Raw genomic sequence first — 20,761 nt, forward strand, 5'->3', positions numbered from 1 at the left:
GAACACTGCAATAACAGCATTTATATACCAGTAAAGCATTGATGCATTGTATTGCATCAATATACCAGCCGTTTTAGTAAACCCACTGGGCTGCAATAACGGCATTTATATACCAGTTTCATTAGACATATAGTTTTGCTATTGTAAATTGTCAATACCAGTGTGCAATGTGTTTAAAGATGGGCAGGGGTGTTAAATTGGGCTTCCATCTGTAACCCGCAGGGTCCCATGAAATGGACAGAGTGGCAGGTTGAGCATCTCTATGGGACTGTCGCAAATAGCTGAGTGCTGTCCCATGGCCAGTCCCATAAAGATGAATGAAATGGCAGTGCACAGACTTGACCAGCCATTCCATTCAGTTCAGGGGGCCCTGCAGGGTACAGTGCCTCCTTTATTGTGAACGGTTGGAGTACTATTGGTAGGACTTCTGTCTGATCTAATAGTTATCCCCTATGCTGTGGATAGGAGACAGCTTGAAATTATCGCAATACCACTTTTTTATGTAAAATTCGGTAGATTTACTATAATTCATGGTGACCCTATTCAGTAGTGACCCTATTTAAACACTACTCACTAGAGTAGTATGCGCATACCACTGTGAGGTCTCACTATTCCTAGGGCCATCGTCTTCAATCTGATTTTTCCTTTGGCAAATAGTGTCTGAAAAAGGTCACCACTTGACCTAAACATCACACGCCCCTTCTTCCTGCAGTGCCACTACAGGGAAAATAAAGTATTACACAGTGTCATACCAGTAGACTGTCCATACAATGCAGGATAGGAATGAGGGCCCTGAACAGAGGTCCTGGATCTTGTCCCTCTAATAACCCCGAATTCACTAGTACGGTATATAAAAATGGGTTTGTCTAGACCCCCTGACCTCATAATGATTTTTATGTTTTTATTGTCTTTTATGTTTTGTGTTGTCTTTTTTAGTTTGAACCCAAATGAAGAAATCCATGTTGTTTTCTCATCTTCTGGAGACTTGTCAAGAAAAATAGGGTAATTATTTCATCTTATAATTATATTCTTTGAAGTTAATTTTGACTCCTGAGACCATGTGAGTGGCATTTTTCTTTTTTATATGTTTGGGTCTTCAGGCTTCTCAATAAATATCATGATTTCTGTGATTTCCTCCATCCATTATGTTGCTGGTGACTTCTCAAAAGCCTTCAGCAACATCAAAGTATGAGGGTCACAGCGCTTTTTCCTGCCTTGCTTCCTTATTGGCCAATTTCCACAGAGATTTCCCTTTTATACAGAGACATCATTATATTTGATATTTTCTAGTTCTTTCACCGATGCGCGACTAAAACCGAGTCTGCATTTCTTAATTGCTGCTCTTTTGAATCCCATTTCAGATTATCTGGGTATAACTTTCATGCAGACCATCTTAAGAAGCTCTGTGCTGTACTGGAAAAGAGTGACCATGTTAACCATGTAAAGTGAGTTTACCAAACAGAATATCCATAAACTTCATGTAGGAAGTTTAAGTACATATCCGGCGGGAGGCTGTTATGGCATGTGCCTAAAAGAAATGCCAACAAACCACTCGGATACACAGTTAGGGCTGTGGAGTCGGCAAGCCAAACTTTCGATTGCAACTCTGACTCCAGCTCTTACATAAGTGGCTCATGTATAATGTAGCAAATTTAGGCCTCTTTCACACGACTGTATGGCTTTTTCAGTGTTTTGCGGTCCGTGTGCACTCTGTGTGCTGTCCGCATCTTTCACGGTTCCATTGAAGTGAATGGGTCTGCATCCGAGCCGCAAAAACTGCGGCTCGGATGCGGACCAAAGCAACGGTCGTTTCCATGAGGCCTTAGTAATATAATAGTGACATCAGGCTTTTCAACAGCATCATGTAAATAATCCATTTACAATTTCTGAAAATTGCGATGCACAATGCATTCGATAAATGGATAAGAATTAACAAAAAAATAATAAGCATCATTTATTCAGACACATAGTCCTTTAAAGGGATTTTCGTATATTTTTTTTAACTGATGACCAAACCTCTTGATCGTTATGAGTATCTGATCTGGGGCCCCCTGTCGATCAGCTGTTTGAGAAGGCATTGCCGCACCTTCTCATCAGTCACATGACCTAGGCGTAGCTCATCCCCATTAAAGTGAATGGGACCTGGTTGTGATACCAAGCACAGCTGCTATTAAATGGGCAGCGCTGTGCTTGGTGAGAAGAGAGAAGACCGTGGCGCTACTACAAGTGTAAGAGGCAGCCCTGATCATCCAGCAACATTTCCAACACATATATATATAGCAGACTGTCATGTTTCCCTCCAGCCACCAGAGGCCACTGTGGCTGAGTAGGACAGTGAGAGGAGTTGTTTCCAGAGGACAAGGAGTTAAGTGTTTTTCCCGGGCAGAGCAGAGAGCCTGTGGCTGAAGGTGTCTGAGGACACAGGAAGAAGGACGCTGTGCACTGAGAGGGAGATCCACAGGGAAGATTAGAGCGATTTCTCCCTGCCTGCTGTGACACAGTATCTGTGTGCTGTCTGCTGTAGTGTGAGGCACTTACCAGAGGAACTGTGAGTGAATTCCAGGCCCTGCCTGATTACACGTCCAGAGCTGCTGATTATCTCTAACCAGAGTTACAGAGACTACAAAGAGAGGCCAGAGCTGAGCCACGCTGAAGCAAGCAAGCAAGCAACCAGAACGGGACCCAGACTGTATCTGCCTGCATGTGCCGGACACCGAACTGTGAGTGCACTGATGCTAACCTGAGCTAGGACATAGTGGAATAGGATTTAGTTTAGTGCACCGTAGAGGTGCACCCCGGGTAGCGGGGACAGATAGGACTACCTAGAAGAGAGTAGCCTGCTATTGTCTGTACTTGTGGTTGTGATTCATTTGTGTTCTTTATGCAAATTTCCATTATCTTTATTGTGAATTCTCAAGCTGTTCATATTGTAAATCTGCTTCTCCGGCAGTTAGAGTTCTCTTTTAATAAAGCCGGTTTCTACTTCAGCCTCCTTGTCTGCTGCACTGTACTTGAGTCCTGCGGTCTCTTCCTCTGCTGACCGTTACAAGTGGCGCTGCGAGCAGGGTACAGTTACAGAGATGGAGGCGGCTGAAGGCAATGTGCATGATGTTAATGTGAGTACCTCAGGCAATGGTGGAACCCTTGCAAGGGCCCTTCCTATTGGCACGTTGTTCAACTTGCTACCCAAATTTGATGGCCAGAACATGACACTGTCAGACTGGGTGACAAGGTTACAGAGTGCTGTTAGGATTTACAATGTCAGCCCAGAACTACAAGTAGAAATTGCTTTGGCCGCTCTCGAGGGTGAGCCCCGAAGAAATGTTCTCCTACAACCAGAAGCCACGCGCAATACATTGCAAGAGATGGTGAGATTCCTGGAAGAAATATATGGGGAAACAGCCAGTGCAGGGCACCTCCGGGCGAAGTTTTTTTACCGGATTCAACGGGAAGACGAAGGTGTCTCTCAGTACGCTACAGCCCTACAGGCTGTGTTGGCCGAGGTACAAAAAAAAGAGGCAGATGGGGTTACTGGCATGGGACCCATAGACCGGATACTGCGGGAACAATTTATTCTGGGGCTCTACAGCAATCCCCTGAAACAGGCTCTGCGGGAACGAGTCAGAGTAGACCCTACCCTAACCTTTCGACAAATTTTGGCAGAGGCCGTGACGCGAAACAAAGAAGACGGCTATGCTTCTGGAGTAATACGGACCCAGACCGTTACACCCCCCGGGGTTACAAGAAATGAGGAAGCCCTGGTCAGAGTGGTACAAGACTTGCAGAGCTCCCTGAGTGCCATGCACGAAAAGTTGACACACCTGGAGAAACGGATAGAGTCGCGCCATACTACTGAGGCTGCCTATCCAGCCCGACAACAAACCTATCAGGCGACTCCGTGGGTTCCTACACCCGAATGCCCGTATGCTAGTTTACCATACCATCAAGCCCCTCATTACCCTTCAGTGGGGCCATCCAGCCAAGCTCTGAGGGCACCTCCCACTCGCAGGCTAAAAGTGGGCCGTCAAGAGGCACAGTGTTGGCGGTGTGGAGATCTAGGACATTTCGCCAGAGAGTGTCGGAATAATCCAGCTGGACGCCAAGAGCCGCCGTTAAACTACCGACCCCTGCAGTAGTGGGGCGTACTGCAGGGGAGGTGGAGAGCCAAGTTACCCAGCAAAGCTCCGAACACCTGGTCGCAGGGTGCCCCACTATACGAGCTGAGTTCGAAGGTGTTCCTGTCGACTGCTTAGTGGATACTGGGTCTCAGGTGACAACTATGCCCGAGTCATTCTTCTACCGTTACTTTCAAGCGCTGGCCAAGCCAGAACGAGAGACACTGGTCCGGGTTACAGCGGCTAACCAACAACAGATTCCTGTCACAGGGGTCGTGTGGATGAATGTACGGCTGTGTGGACAGGAAGTGGGGCGTAAAAGTATCTTGTTGGTCCCCGAAACGTTCAAAGAAGATGTGCCGGTGATAATGGGCATGAATATCCTGCGAGAATTGGATCAGATCATGTTCACCAAACGGGGGCCGGGTTACTGGAAACAAGCCACCCCGCACAAACCTACCCAGAAAGCATTTCAACGGCTAATCCGTTTTTGTGGAACACAGAAAAGTGTACCAGCACACCAGACGGTGGGAACGATCCGAGCGCCAGGAAAGGCTACCTTCACCCTTCCCCCTGGTCGGGAGACCGTGCTGACGTTACCCGTGGGAACTTTCCGTAATCTTGAAGGCATGGAGGTGTTTGTTGAACCAACAGGCCTAGGAGAGCTGGGTCAGGACGTCCTGGTGGCCCGGACACTGGGAGTGGTCCAGAATGGACGAGTACCCATAAGAGCTGTGAATGTGGGATATCTAGAAGTTCCCTTGACGCCAGGGGTGGAACTGGCTCGTGTGTACCTACATCAGGGAGAAATCCTGAGTCAGAGAGAAGTGACTCTAGCTCCGGTAGAGGATGCTGGTTGGACCCTGGCAGTTACTGCCAGTGCAGAAGAGGCGCCGACCCCAGAATGGAATGGGGGAACCATCTTGGATCAAATGGAGATAGATGTTAAGGCTCTCAGTTTAGACCAACAGCGAGCAGTTGAAACCATGCTGTGGGAGAATCAGGCTGCGTTTGCCCGCCACGCCGATGACTTTGGCTGCACGAATGCTATCACACATGAGATACCGACGGGGGACACTCCACCAATTCGGGAGAGATATCGACAGATTCCGCCCAAGTTGTACCAGGAAGTGAAGACGCTATTGAAACAGATGATAGATTCCGGAGTGGTGCGGGGAAGCCAGAGCCCTTGGGCAGCCCCAGTGGTGCTTGTCAAGAAGAAGGACGGCACTATTCGATTTTGTGTGGATTACCGGCGGTTGAATGCTTGCACTGCGCGAGACTCATATCCTCTGCCACGCATCGAGGAGTCTCTGACGGCTCTAGGACGAGCCAAATACTTCTCCACCCTGGATCTAGCAAGTGGGTACTGGCAAGTACCAGTGGCTGAGCAGGACAAGGCAAAGACAGCATTCATACTCCCCATGGGGTTATTTGAATTCAACAGGATGCCATTCGGACTGACTAATGCCCCTGGAACCTTCCAGCGGCTGATGGAGAGATGCCTGGGAGACCTGAATTTTGAAGCCACTCTGATATACCTAGACGATATCATCGTATACTCTGCTACTTTTCAAGAACACTTGAATCGGCTAGGGCAGGTACTCGAGCGACTGCGATCCCATGGCCTGAAGGTAAAGCCAAAGAAGTGTCATCTCTTCAAGAGGGAGATCGAGTACCTGGGCCATAGGGTGTCCCAAGACGGAGTGCTACCGTCCCAAGACAAAGTGGCTGCAATACGACAATGGCTAGTGCCGAGAACACTGCGTGAGTTGAAGGCCTTCCTGGGACTGACTGGGTACTACCGGCGGTTCATCAAAGACTACGCAAAAATAGCGGGCCCTCTGAATGAGTTGTTGAGAGGAACGGCTGGGCAACCCAAGGGCCAAAGTATCCCCTGGGGACAGAAACAGGAAGAGGCCTTCCAGGCCCTGAAAGAAGCCCTGACATCGGCCCCCATCTTGGCTTATGCCGATTTTGATAAACCATTCATCTTAGCTACTGATGGCAGCCTCTACGGACTTGGGGCAGTCCTGTCGCAGGTACAGGATGGACATGAGAGAGTGATCGCTTATGCCAGTAGATCCTTGCGAGATACGGAGCGAAACCCCCATAACTACAGTTCCTTCCGGCTGGAACTCCTTGCCCTGGTGTGGGCTATGACGGAGAAATTTGCAGGATATCTGACAGGAGCTAAGATCTTCGTACGGACGGATAACAATCCCCTGGCCCATCTGGGTACGGCCAAGTTGGGAGCCCTGGAGCAACGCTGGGCGGCTCGCCTCGCAAAGTATGACTTCTCAATTCGCTACCGCTCCGCTACAGAGAACACTAATGCTGATGGTCTCTCGAGGGTTACTTTTGAAACTCCAGTAGGGGATATGGATGAACAAAAGGAAGAAGATGAAACTCCTGACTTCCGCAAGTTCGCTCCCCCAACAGTCGCGGCCAGGGGCGTAACTAGAAGTGACTGGGCCCCACAGCAAATATTTGTAAGGGCCCCCCTCAGCGCGCTTCGCACCTCCCTCCTCCTGTGTAAACCCCACTCCTTTGGCACAGTGTAGCGGTATACTGTATATTGTGTGGCACAGTGTAGAGGTATACTATATATTGTGTGGCACAGTGTAGCGGTATACTGTATATTGTGTGGCACAGTGTAGCGGTATACTGTATATTGTGTGGCACAGTATAGAGGTATACTATATATTGTGTGGCACAGTGTAGCGGTATACTGTATATTGTGTGGCACAGTATAGAGGTATACTGTATATTGTGTGGCACAGTGTAGCGGTATACTGTATATTGTGTGGCACAGTGTAGAGGTATATTGTGAGGCACAGTGTAGCGGTATACTGTATATTGTGTGGCACAGTGTTGAGGTATATTGAGAGGCACAGTGTAGCGGTATACTGTATATTGTGTGGCACAGTGTAGCGGTATATTGTGAGGCACAGTGTAGAGGTATACTGTATATTGTGTGGCACAGTGTAGCGGTATACTGTATATTGTGGGGCACAGTGTAGCGGTATACTGTACATTGTGAGGCACAGTATAGAGGTATACTGTATATTGTGTGGCACAGTGTAGCGGTATACTGTATATTGTGTGGCACAGTGTAGGCTATATGTGTATAACATAAACATACTCCACATGAACACTTACAGTTACATGGCTTGGTCCTTGGGGATCTCGGACGCCACTTCCACACTTTGGCCGGGGGCTCGGCGGAGCTGATGTTGTGTTTTATCCTAATGAGAAAGATTTTATAATAAGGATTTGGAGAAGGGGCAGAGGGATAGCAGAGCAGGGAGAGGCTGGTGCCGCTACTAGGGGGTCATACCATGGGGCAGTAATAAAACCCACCATAATGCCCCCCCCCCCCCCAGTAGTAATAATTCTCCTTATAATGTGACAGTGCAAAAAATACCCCCTTGTAATGCCCCCAGTTGAGCTAATGTCCCCATAGTGCCCCAAAAAATGTGCCAGTATAAAATACCCCTATATAGTGCCCCCAGTAACTTCCCCCATAGTGCTCCTCTCCCCCCTTCCTGCTAGTGCCCCCCCAAAATGTACCAGTATAAAATGCCCCATATATAGTGCCCCAGTAGATGCCGCTCAGTGTCCGGCCTCTGATAGGCTGCCGGCCTAGTGTCCCCCATAATGCCCCCCAATAATGTGCCAGTAAGTGCCCCTATCATGTGCCAGTATCAAGTGCCTCTCCCCCCCCACATGTCCCAGTATCATAGTGCCATCTCCCCCCATGTGCCAGTATCAAGTGCCTCTCTCCTTCCCACCCCCCATGTGCCAGTATCAAGTGCCTCTCTCCTCCCCATGTCCCAGTATCATAGTGCCATCTCCCCCCCCCCACTAAAAAGTGCCAATATCAAGTGCCTCTCTCCCTCCCCCCTCCCTATGTGCCAGTATCAGGTGCCCCCCCCCCCCATGTGCCAGTATCAAGTGCCAACCCCCCCTCTCCCCTCCAGGTGCCAGTATCAGGTGCCTCCCCCCCCCCCCCCCTATGTCCCAGTATCATAGTGCCATCTCCCCCCCCCCCACCACCACCACAAAAAAAGTGCCAGTATCAAGTGCCTCTCTCCCTCCCCCCCCCCCCCAATGCCAGTATCAGGTGCCTCTCTCCCTCCCCCCCCATGCCAGTATCAGGTGCCAACCCCACTCCCATGTGCCAGTATCAGGTGCCAACCCCCCCCCCCCAGGTGCCAGTATCAGGTGCCAACCCCCCTCCCCCCATGTGCCAGTATCAGGTGCCTTCCGCTCCCCCATGGCAGTAACAGTCGGGTATTAAAAAAATAATAATAAACACTTCTACTTACCTCCATGTCAGCGATGCGATGCAGCCTCTTCCTGTGTCCCGCCTTGTATTCTGTCCCGCCCTGTATGCCCTTATATGGAGTCAGTGCTTGTATTTCAGAAAAGAGTCTGCTGGGATTCGAACCCAGGACCTTCTGCTTCAGAGGCAGAGCAGCTATCCACTAGACCATAAGAGCTGCCTTGAGGCTGAGTGAAAAAATATGAGACTTCTACTGTTATAGCTGGCTAAGTGTACATCTATACACATGGCAGCTGTTCATATATAGAGATGTAGCAGAGCTGAATGTGCAGGGACAGCTGTCATATACAGATATAGCAGTGCTAGGTGTGTTTGGGCAGCTGTCATGTGTATAGATGTATTTTTTTTTTTTTTACAGTCAGTTGTAATGCAGCCTTTATGGCTGTGAGGGTAAATGCTTTGCCACTGATTCACTTATAGATTGGAGGTTGTGGGTTCGAATCCCAGACCAGGAGACTTTTAGCAGACAGTAAAATTAGATCACTCTAGCGGCTGTGAAGGGGCCCTGAACACGATATTTATCTAACTTGAAAATAAACTGTCACACACGCTGCTTGGGGCGCCGGGCCCCCTTGGCAGCCCGGGCCCCGAAGCAGCTGCTTCCCCTGCTTCCCCGGTAGTTACGCCACTGGTCGCGGCCCAGACAAGTGGGGAGGCCCGTAAGCTACCCAAAGCATTGGGGAGAACTAATGAAGAATGGGGCAGATTGCAAGATGAAGACATTGGACTGCAGCAAATGAAAAGCTGGGTAACCCAGTGCAGGAAACCCAACAAAGAAGAAAGGACTGATCTGGATGCCGAGATGAAGTCCATTCTACATCAATGGGACAGACTGGAAGTGCATGGAGCTGTTTTGTTCCGCAAGTGGCAACAGCCTGCCGACCTAGAGGCGAGGTGGCAGGTAGTGATACCCAGAAGAATGGCACGGGAGATAGCCAAAGAGGCTCATGAGTTTGGAGCTCACTTCGGGCCAGTCAAGACATACCAGTGGCTGCAGCGTTATGTGTATTGTCCGCGACTGGAGGCCACAGTTGAAGAAGTTTGCCGACAGTGTCGAGTGTGTGAACTCACGAAGAGTACAGAACAGAGAGCACCCCTACAGTCCATCCAGACCACAGAACCGCTGGAAGTGTTGATGATAGACTATCTTCTTGTGGGACAATCGTCAAGAGGTCCACAGTATTGCCTGGTCATGATCGACCACTTCTCCAAGTTTGCAGTAGTCACCCCAACTCGGGACCAGACGGCCGAGTCCGCTGCACGAGCCATTTGTCAAGACTTCATTCGGGTCTATGGGTGTCCAAAGCGGATCCATTCAGATCAAGGGGCGTGCTTTCAAGGAAAAGTGATGGAAGAGCTACATCGACTGTACGGCATTGAAAAATCCAGGACAACTCCTTATCATCCCCAAGGAAACGGAGCCTGTGAGCGCTTTAACCGCACATTGCTGCAAATGCTGAGGACGCTAGAGGAAGACAAGAGGGCACACTGGCCTGACTACCTGCCAGAATTAGTCTGGGCTTACAATAATCGTGTCCACACCACCACCGGTTACACCCCATACATGTTACTGTTCGGTAGGGCTGGTCGAGAGATCGTGGAATTAAACCTAGAACAGCCAGAAGACCTAATAGAGCGATCAACCACCTCATGGGTGAAAGAACACCGTCGGCGTCTCCAGACCATTCGCCGGTTGGCAGGTCAGCGGTTACAGGAGAGAGCTCATACAGACCGTCCTCCAGTTCAGGAGGTTCCATTGCAGCCTGGGGCTCGGGTACTGGTACGAGAGAAACGTCCCAGAGGCAAGTTGAGTGAGCGTTGGGAAGTACAGCCGTATAAAGTGATCAAGAGAGTGTACCCTAATGGTCCGGTCTACGAAGTGCAGGTTGAGAATGAGGAATTTGCTTCACGGACTCTACATAGGAATATGTTACGGCCATGCCGGTCCAAAGATCCCGCACCTGTTCAGAGGACACCTCCTCCTGCCCCATACTCAGAACTTGTTATCTCTGATGGAGATTATGGTGAAGACTGGTGGACTGCTCCCAACACTGAAGAAGCCTCCCAGGTTACAGGTGATGAAGGCACTATCACAGAACCATTGCCAGCCCGTAATAGATATCGGCCCTCGGACACACCCGAACCTCCTATTGTGGTGGATGAATCCAGACTGGCAGTTCCTAGTGGAGAGAGTCAGGTCGTAACAGATAGCCAGGACCTCCGGAGATCCAGTAGGCTTACTGCAGGGGTTCCACCAAACAGGTACGCTGCTGATGAGTTCATTTGGTCCACCTGTATGTATTGTGGACAATGTTGTACTGCTGTATAAAAAGTTACATTAACCATTATTTCTATGGACTATATAGCAAGGCCGAGGACGGCCACCTTTAAGTGGGGAGGCATGTAAGAGGCAGCCCTGATCATCCAGCAACATTTCCAACACATATATATATAGCAGACTGTCATGTTTCCCTCCAGCCACCAGAGGCCACTGTGGCTGAGTAGGACAGTGAGAGGAGTTGTTTCCAGAGGACAAGGAGTTAAGTGTTTTTCCCGGGCAGAGCAGAGAGCCTGGGCTGAAGGTGTCTGAGGACACAGGAAGAAGGACGCTGTGCACTGAGAGGGAGATCCACAGGGAAGATTAGAGCGATTTCTCCCTGCCTGCTGTGACACAGTATCTGTGTGCTGTCTGCTGTAGTGTGAGGCACTTACCAGAGGAACTGTGAGTGAATTCCAGGCCCTGCCTGATTACACGTCCAGAGCTGCTGATTATCTCTAACCAGAGTTACAGAGACTACAAAGAGAGGCCAGAGCTGAGCCACGCTGAAGCAAGCAAGCAAGCAAGCAACCAGAACGGGACCCAGACTGTATCTGCCTGCATGTGCCGGACACCGAACTGTGAGTGCACTGATGCTAACCTGAGCTAGGACATAGTGGAATAGGATTTAGTTTAGTGCACCGTAGAGGTGCACCCCGGGTAGCGGGGACAGATAGGACTACCTAGAAGAGAGTAGCCTGCTATTGTCTGTACTTGTGGTTGTGATTCATTTGTGTTCTTTATGCAAATTTCCATTATCTTTATTGTGAATTCTCAAGCTGTTCATATTGTAAATCTGCTTCTCCGGCAGTTAGAGTTCTCTTTTAATAAAGCCGGTTTCTACTTCAGCCTCCTTGTCTGCTGCACTGTACTTGAGTCCTGCTCTACGGTCTCTTCCTCTGCTGACCGTTACACAAGCACCAGTGCATTCTCAAGCTGCTGATCAGCAGAGGGTCCCGGTTGTTAGACTCCCACCAATCAGGTACTGATATCCATAGGATAAGTTATCAATAAAAAAAAATCCCAGAAAACCCATTTAATAAATATATGCACAACATTAGGAACAACAGCAAAGAACCCAAACAAAACACTGTCATGCATTTTAAAGGACAGTGTTGGCAGTTTTGACCGCTGAGAGCAGTAGGTAGGGTGCTGGGTAGAGCAGTACAAACATCTAGCAAGTGTAGAGATGAGCGAACTTCTGTTTTAAGTTCGGCGTCTAAAGTTCGGGTTTGGATTAGCGGAGAATCCCGATCTGGAACCGGATATGGATTCCGACTTCCGTTGTGGTCCGTGGTAGCGGAATCAATAATCGGCCATTATTGATTCCGCTACCACGGACCACAACGGAAGTCGGAATCCATATCCGGTTCCAGATCGGGATTCTCCGCTAATCCAAACCCGAACTTTAGACGCCGAACTTAAAACAGAGGTTCGCTCATCTCTAAGCAAGTGTCTAGGAGGCGGAGCTTCACCATGAAGATCTCTCTGCAGTCTGCATGAATTGCTTCACAGCCCCTCCCCTTTGCTTTGAGTGACAGCTGTAGTGGTGCCCTGTTGTATGCAGAGAGGAGGGACTATGAAGCAGGTCAATGCAGGCCTGACAGTAAAGCTCCACTTCCAGTCCCACTTGCTGAACCTGGGAGAATAAAAGCTCATATTCACACTACTCCTGAATAAAACCTTCACAAAAGGTATGTTTGCACTGCTCTCCCCAGCCCTACCTAGCACTGTCAGCAGTTTAGCATGGTCAAAACTTCTGATAGATTCCCTTTAATATTTTGAAAAAGTCTTTGAGTTTGTTCTCAGAATTAGTATTCAACCAGTCAGATCCTCCTACATTGATGACCTCAAATCTGATCTCAGTCGCTTTTTTAATAAATGGGGGCTTTAAATTGACATAACATATATTTATATGATTCAAATTTCAAAATTTTATTAAATCTTATGAACGCAATTAACATTTTTATTTTGCAAAGTTGGAGACGCTACATTTTTTCCAACTCCACCTAAAACTGTCTCTGACTCCACAGCCCCTGTTAAGACAGCAAACAAAATTTTTGCCCTGGCTTAAAGGGATTCTATCACCTCGTTTTACCTTATAGAGCTGCGGACATGCACGGCTAGATCGCCGCTAGCATGTCCGCAATATACCTGTCCCATAGCGCTGTGTGCTTTTATTGTGTTTAAAAATGGATTTTATAGATATGTAAATGACCCTGGTAAGGAGCCCAAGGGGCTGTACTAATCTTCCTGGTGCCCAACCATGCCCCCTGTGAAGGAGCCCAGCACCGCCTGCATCCTCCGAATCTCCTCCTTGCTCACAGTTAGATTGCCGTAATCTTGCAATGCGCAAGCTCGTGCATGTGCAGTTCCTTCCCTGAGGCTGATGCCAGCACAAGGAAGGAACACTATACCGTCACAGAGCATGCGCGAGCTCGCACATCGCGAGATTACGGCAATCTAACTGTGAGCAAGGAGGAGATTCGGAGGACGCAGGCGGTGCTGGGCTCCTTCACAGGGGGGCGTGGCTGGGCACCAAAAAGGTTAGTACAGCCCCTTGGGCTCCTTACCAGGGTCATTTACATATCTATAAAATCAATTTTTAAACACAATAAAAGCACACAGTGCTATGGGACATGTATATTGCGGACATGCTAGCGGCGATCTAGCTGTGCATGTCCGCAGCTCTATAGGCTTAAACGAGATGACAGAATCCCTTTAAAGGGGTCATTTATCATGCGGAGGAAGTTAAATACCATGCACTTGTTAATGTATTGTGATTGTCCATATTGCCTCCTTTGTTGGCTTCATTCATTTTTCCATCACATTATACACTGCTCGTTTCCATGGTTACGACCACCCTACAACCCAGCAGTGGTGGCCGTGTTTGCACACTATTAAAAAAGGCGCCGGCCTCTCTGCTGGCTGAGACCACGGCATAGGTCGGTGCTTTTTCCTATAGCGTTCAAGCCAGCAAAGGAGGCAATATAGACAATCACAGTACATTAGTAAGTGCCTTGTATTAACTTTATTTACATGATAAATGATAAGGTTGTGTTTCAGGTTTTAGAGGCAGATATGGGGCTGGAGAGTCTTTTGGGTCCAGTGTAAATATATGTCATAATTATCAGGTTTTGGGTTGTTTTTCAGCTACACATTACATAGTCTGCAGCTTAATAGTTGAGAAGGTGGCTCCCACATAGCCAAAGATAAACTAGCTGACATCTTTAGAATACCTTTATAATAAGGACCTGCCTGGCAGCAATACAAAAATATGGGTACCGCAATTGGTTGGCTAGGGGGTAGCGTCATTGCTGAAGAAGCCACATAGGTCAGGTGTAACTGATCACTTTGTTATTGTCAATGGAGTAAGGGATATGGTGGGGTGGGGGGAAGAGAGAACCATGAAGTATAATTGCAGTTGGTAACTGAGGCAGAGTGGGGTCTCACTAGGATTTTTATGGGACCTCATTGTTACTAGTGATGAGCGGCAGGGGCTATATTAAAATTTGCGATATTTCACGAATAGCTTGTAGAGTATTCGTTATATATTCGCAAATTTCGAGATTATTTTATTGAATGCGATAAATCAGCAATAGCTGCTAGAAGTTTCCTGAGACTGGAGAAAATGGTTGGCACGGCAGAACATTAGAATAGCTTTATATGCAGACAGAGTCAAGTGCTCCAATATATTCGTGATTGCACTAATTGGCAGTGATTGGAATATTTTTTTACACTTCACATTTTCGCAGGTCTGACTACAGATTACTGATTGGTGCACTAAGTATTGTTGTGAACTTGACATGGCTTCCTTCTCATTGGCCCACAAGCAAGAAGCAGAGAGGAATTATGTGTTCAGATGGAAAAAAAATGCAGAATATTCGATATAACGAATATATAGCACTATATTCTAAATATTCGCGAATTCTCGAAGTGGCGATATTGGCGATAAAAATTTGCTATTCGAATATTCGTGCTCAACACTAATTGTTACTTGTTAGGGCCACTTCTGACAGTTTACATAGGACTAGAGGTAGAGGTGAATGAGGACACAGGGGTTTGGAGGTTGAAGATGGTTTTAGGTGTTGGAAACCATGACTGGGACTTCAGGATACCTTTACTAAAGACTAATGACTTCCATACCAAATTTTAAATTTTCTGTATTTAATTCTAATTAAAATGTATGCATGCAGGTTAAAGAAGAACAACATATCTTTGGAAGCAACGAAAGAGCTTTTTATGGTTCAGTCTAGAAAACCTCATTATTTTACCTTAAGGTAAGATTAAGTAAATGAAATGTGCTAGAATTCTTAAAGGGGTTGTGCAGTGGGTAAATAATGATCCTCAGGATAGGTACCCATATCAGATCGGCGGGAGTCTGAATCCTAGCACCCCGACGATCAGCAACTTGAAGCAGTAGTGGCGCTCATGCGAGCGCCGCTTCCACTTCACAGTTACCTGTGCGTCGTCTTACTCACAGAGGTGGCGCAGTGTGATTACAATACATTCACTTGAATGAGACGACCAGTTGTAATTTCACTGCACCCCTTCTACACGTAAGATAAATAATGATGACCAATCCTCAGGATAGGTCACCAATATCAGATCGGCAGGGGTCTGAATCCCGACATCCCACTGATCAGCTGTTTGAAGCAGTAGTGGGGCTCGTGCAAGCGCTGCCTCCACTTCACAGTTACCTGTGCGTCGTCTCACTCGCAGAGGCGGAGCAGTGTGATTACAATATGAGTCAACCAGTTGTAATTATACTGCGCCCCCCCTACACGTGAGATGACCCACGGGTAACTTTGAGGCAGAAGCAGCACTAGTGACGCTAACGCTTCAAACAGCTGATTGGTGGGGTGCCGCGAGTCAGACTCCCGCCTAAGTGATAATCGTCACCTATCCTGAGGATAGGTCATCAATATTTACCCACTGCACAAGCCCATTCATTTTAAAAACTAGGGTACATTCTTCGCACTACGTTTATTATGTGTTTTAGACTTTTTCTGCCTTCTTCGGCAAGAGGAGCAAGGCATAAAGTGTGCCAATATGTGTCAAAATTGTGACGCAAATTGGCACAAACTTTTGTCACAAATTAAGTCAAGTAATAGGGGATGTAAAGTTAGCCAAAAAAAGTGTGTATAGATGTACCCAAATGACTTTTCCAAAAAAAAAAAAAGTCAAGCAAGTCCCCATACCTAGTGATATTTCAGCATCACTGATAGCACCTTTAGCTAATTATTTTGTTGCTTTTTGTGTTTCAGTATTGATGAGCCGTGGGTGGGTGGAGAACATATGATGTCGGCCCTTCATCATTTCGTGCACATTTCTACAAGAGTTCAATGTATCAGGTAAAAGTGAAAATCAGATGTTGAAATAAACTGCCGTAGGGGAACCTAAAATTGACTTGAGAGATAGGCTTTCTAAAATGTGAATTCATAGTTTATGACATTCACCTGACTGTCCATAACCAGCGATGTTGAATCTGAACCGCATTAAACGTGGAACCTTACCAGGAAAGTGATGTAATCCCTAAAAGGGCATTATTCAACATTCAAAGGAAATCACATTCAAAGGAAATGGTCTGTGAAGGATGTCGTCTTGGACAACACTGTCATAAATTAAAATGACATACAATCTATGGCCTCTGACTTCCATTGATGGGACGCAGAACTGTTTGGCATGATTGACTTGTCAAGTAGAGAACCCAACTAGGTACAGAATATTTGTAACGTAATAGAGAGCACTGAGCGCTGAGATGAGACGACGGGGTCCAGCATTTTGGTGGAGGTTTCAGGAGAATGTCCCCACCAATCATAACTTCTGAAATGTCACTATGACATAGCAAAAGTTATGCTTTAAACACAGCTACGTCCTGAAGAGGAGCTACATTAACTAACTAGAGATATATTATAAATACAGTATTAATTAGTATTAATTACGCATGAAATGTTTAAATTATTATATATCAAATATTTAACAGAGTATATTATTTTTAGTCCTGTCCAAAATAAATAGTATTTTGGAAAATGTCTGAAATCTCTAGTTGGTCATGAGCGGCGATAATGAAAAGGAAAAAAAAAATCTGTCTTCTAATAATGAGATCTCATGGTTTTAAATCCAGGAATATCATATTGATGACTAATCCTCAGGATAGGTCATCAATATCAGATAGGTGGGTTTCCCATACCTGGGACCCCTGACGATCTATGAAGAGGCCACGGCAGGGCCGTTTGAGGGAATTTGGGGGCCCCAAGCAAAATAGACATGGAGGCCCCCCCCCCCCCCCCCCAGACAAGCCTCATGCTGCCTTCTAGGCGGTAGGACACAGCATTGCACATGGGGATACACACATGTGGCGGCCTCCTCTGCACCCCGGTAGTCACTGACCTCCCGCTGCAGCAGCACCTCTCTCTGCTCTCCTCGTTTGCAGGGGGATCACGTGGGCGGGGCGAGCGCGATTTCACCTCGGCAGATTCGTCACGGACTCGTCTGGCCGCTCCACTACAGCGCTTTATAAAATATTGTAGCTTTCATCTCGCGTCATTCCTTGTATCGCCCCAAAAATTTTTTTTTTCCCATTGTGGAATGGTTACATGTGAAACCTCAGCTCAATTTACAACCGGCTACTAGGACGTTCTTGTGCATCACTATAAGCTTTCCCGTGGAAACAATACACGAGCTTTAGGTTCCTGAAGTGCCCCGAGTCTGTCCTCTCTCTCTCCGGGCAGACTCAGCTCGCCGCCGCCCGCCGTGGTAACCAGGAGTGCTGCAGCCGCCTGAGGCTCTCTATAGAGCGCTCAGGCGGCTGCAGCCTTAAAGGAAGCAAAACAAGCACCGGGGCTTGGGGCCCCGGGCCAGCTCGGGGCCCCAAGCAATTGCTTGTTTTGCCTGTCTGTTAGCGACGGGCCTGGGCCACGGCACTAGGCCAGTAATATCAAGGTACATCGGTTGGTCACATGTCCTAGGCACAGCTCAGCCCCATTCAAGTGAATAGGGCTGAGCAGCGATACCAAGCACAGCCACTATACAATGTACAGCACTGTGCTTGGCAAACTGTGAGGAGACCGTGGTGCTCATTGGAGCTCTGGAGAATGCCACGGTCTCCTCAAACAGCTGATCAGCGGAGCTGCCGGGAGCTAGACCCCCGCCAATCCTGAGGGTAGGACATCAATATTAAAAGCCCAGCTGACTCCTTTAAGAATTAAAACATAAATTAAGTTCAGGGATTTGGTAATCATTTGGCATCATTGCCATGCTTACCAGTTAACAGCAGGATGCACAATATGATTTTTAGACCTTTTATTATGCCCCAGTAAAACTAATCTAAAAGGTGCCATCACACCCAAAGCACTAATCAGGGCCCTTTAACACTAATAGCATTAAATGTCTCTCCCTTCTGTGAGTCATCAGGAGAGATTTAGGGGTTGGAGAGTCACATAACCACGAATTGACTCCAGAACATATAAAAAGGTCTATTTTTGCTGTGATGCAAGTATTGTTCTTTTGGATCTGTGCTTTTCTCCTTGGGGCCAATTATTTTGCAACTTTGGGCCTACTAGTGTAGATTTCAGAGGGTATGGAACATATTTTCTAGTCTAAAAGCAACCTATGCTGGCGTGATGTTCACTTTTAACACTGAGAATGTGGCAATATTATACAGTATGCATATGTTGAATAAATATGACTGTGTGAGCAGGATTATCGCAGTTCACATCCACCAATGAATAATAAATATTGTCATTTTAGAGTATTTCAGAACAAGTTGACTATAGAAATGAATGATGTGGACAGTCAAGACCAAAGGTAAAAATCTCTCAGCAGGTTAACTTGAAGATGCCTATGACAGTGGACCCCATTAACTACCTAACAATTTTGCCCAAGCTCTGCTCGAGCTTTGAGAAAAGGACCTAGCAGTTTAGCCTGAGCGGAGAGCTTGGCCAGCAGGGTGGAGGGAGGACTACTTTAACTCTTTATATCTCAGGCTGTGGTCTTGTTTGAAAGCTGACTATCTAAGCTTTAAAACAAGACGAGGATACCAGCATTAGTTCCTCTAGATCGGGAGATATGGCCTTTATAAATCTGGTCAGGAGTGAAAGCAGCTGAAGCCTTTGTTAGATAGGTATGGGTTAATCCTCTGGAACCCACTCCTATCCCAAGAACAGGGCCCAGTCACATGCCGCTAGTAATGAAAAAGAAGCCAAGCCTCTCCACTCATTGCTGTTGCACATGCATAAATAATAGTAGGCATGTTTAGCTATTTTCAGAAGTCCTATAGCAGTAAGTGGACAGTTCTGTGCAGAAACAGCCTCCTCTCCATTACTGTCAGCGCATGACAGAGCCCCGTTCTTGAGATCGGAGCGGGTCCCACCCAGGGCCGGCGGCAGGGGTGTGCAAACTGGGCAATTGCCCTGGGCCCCCGTCACCAAATGGCCCCCGTCACCCAACGCCGGCCACATACTGCGGCGGGGCACAGAAGAGCATGGTTCCCTGCCCTACCGCCATTCAGCGCCATAGGCTTCAGGCCTAGTAAGCCTGAAGTCTATGCGGTAATGAAATCCTGGCGCAGGCGTGCATGATGACGTCATTGCGCGCCTGTGTTGGGACACAGCACAGTGAAATGTGCGCGCCTGGACATAGGTGAGTATTTAGCTTTTTTTTTTTTTTTTTTTATGTACCAACTTTGGGGGACATGGGGGACACACACAGGAGGACATGTGAAGAGACAGTACATTGGGGGAAAATTGAAGTATGGGGGCAAATTACTATGTGGAGGAAAAATATTATGGTGGGATTACTGGGGGGGGGCAAATTATTATGGGAGGGATTACTATGTGGGGGCAAATTACTATATGGGGCAATGTAGGGGAAACTACTGTGTAGGGGCAGTGTGGGGGAAACTACTGTGTGGGGGCAGTGTGGGGGAAACTACTGTGTGGGGGAAACCTGCTTCTTGTTTTTTTCAGTTAAAAGGTTTACCTGGGAGTTTGATATGGATGGTCTATCCTCAGGATAGGTAATCAGTATCAGATCAGTGGAGATCCGACTCCTGACACCCCTGCTAATCAGCTGTTTGAAGATGCCACGGCGTTGACCAGAGCTCCGGTGAGCACTGCGGTCTCTTTATAGTTCACCAAGCCCAGCGCCGTACATTACACAGAAGCGATGCTTGGTATTGCAGCTCATCTCCTTTCACTTGAATGGGACTGAACTGCAACTAAGCCATGTGACTGATATACAGTGACATCACTGACCTCCCAACAGTTGATCGCCAGGTGTCCCGGGAGAAGGACTCCAGCCGATCTGATATTGATGACCTATCCTAAAGATAATCTTATACACCTTGCTGGTACTGTATTACACGGCAGTTTCTCTGCACGAGAATCTGCGTGTAAAAACCATGTGTAATCTGCAATCAGTGCAGGGAGGCTATGTGTGAATGTGTTGTTTGTGCAATATTTCTTTTGGGGCCCCACTTAACATTTTTCCCAGGGCCACGCTTTGTCTAAAACCCACGCCTGTCAGACATGTATGGCACTTGCACATATCCAGTGGTTAGAAATGAATATCTATGGATGGCAGACCACTGACCAGCAGGTCCTGGCAACCTTCCTGTTTGTGTCTCTAGCACTTTTCAGTTTCTTCCAGCTTCTTCCTCCTCTGAATAGACCTCAATTGGCAACTTTAACCTGATCTATCAGTGAAGCTCAATACAGTAGTAGTCTCTTCTCGTTAGACAGAGTTTACAGTGAATTTAAAGTGACAGATCAGTTCAGGAGGCGGGGCAGAGGAGAGAAGAAACCTGGTAAGTGGAGAAAGAGGCATTTTTCTCTAGACATATTACAAAGTTTCTGATCTTTGCTTGTGCCATGGATTTATGGAAAGTTGTTAGGAGCTACACTTTAGCTAATTTCCGCAGCACTAGAAAGAGTCACTGAAAAACAACTTTGTGATTTGTAGTTATGTCTGGAAAAATAG

General features: G+C 47.3%; 1 protein-coding gene across 6 annotated transcripts in view; it reads left to right on the forward strand.

Annotated features, from left to right (window-relative positions):
- NLRC5 (NLR family CARD domain containing 5) overlaps positions 1-20,761 on the forward strand; it is a 144,950-nt gene that overhangs the window by 80,480 nt on the left and 43,709 nt on the right. For all 6 annotated transcript variants that reach the window (XM_044269918.1, XM_044269920.1, XM_044269922.1 and 3 more), the window contains 5 exons: positions 937-1,002; positions 1,362-1,445; positions 14,977-15,060; positions 16,048-16,134; positions 18,533-18,589. In XM_044269918.1, coding sequence (XP_044125853.1) covers positions 937-1,002; positions 1,362-1,445; positions 14,977-15,060; positions 16,048-16,134; positions 18,533-18,589 — 378 coding nt within the window. The remainder of the gene's footprint in view (positions 1-936; positions 1,003-1,361; positions 1,446-14,976; positions 15,061-16,047; positions 16,135-18,532; positions 18,590-20,761) is intronic.

The sequence above is a fragment of the Bufo gargarizans genome, chromosome 10 (genome assembly GCF_014858855.1).
Source record: "Bufo gargarizans isolate SCDJY-AF-19 chromosome 10, ASM1485885v1, whole genome shotgun sequence".
Classification (NCBI taxonomy): domain Eukaryota; kingdom Metazoa; phylum Chordata; class Amphibia; order Anura; family Bufonidae; genus Bufo; species Bufo gargarizans.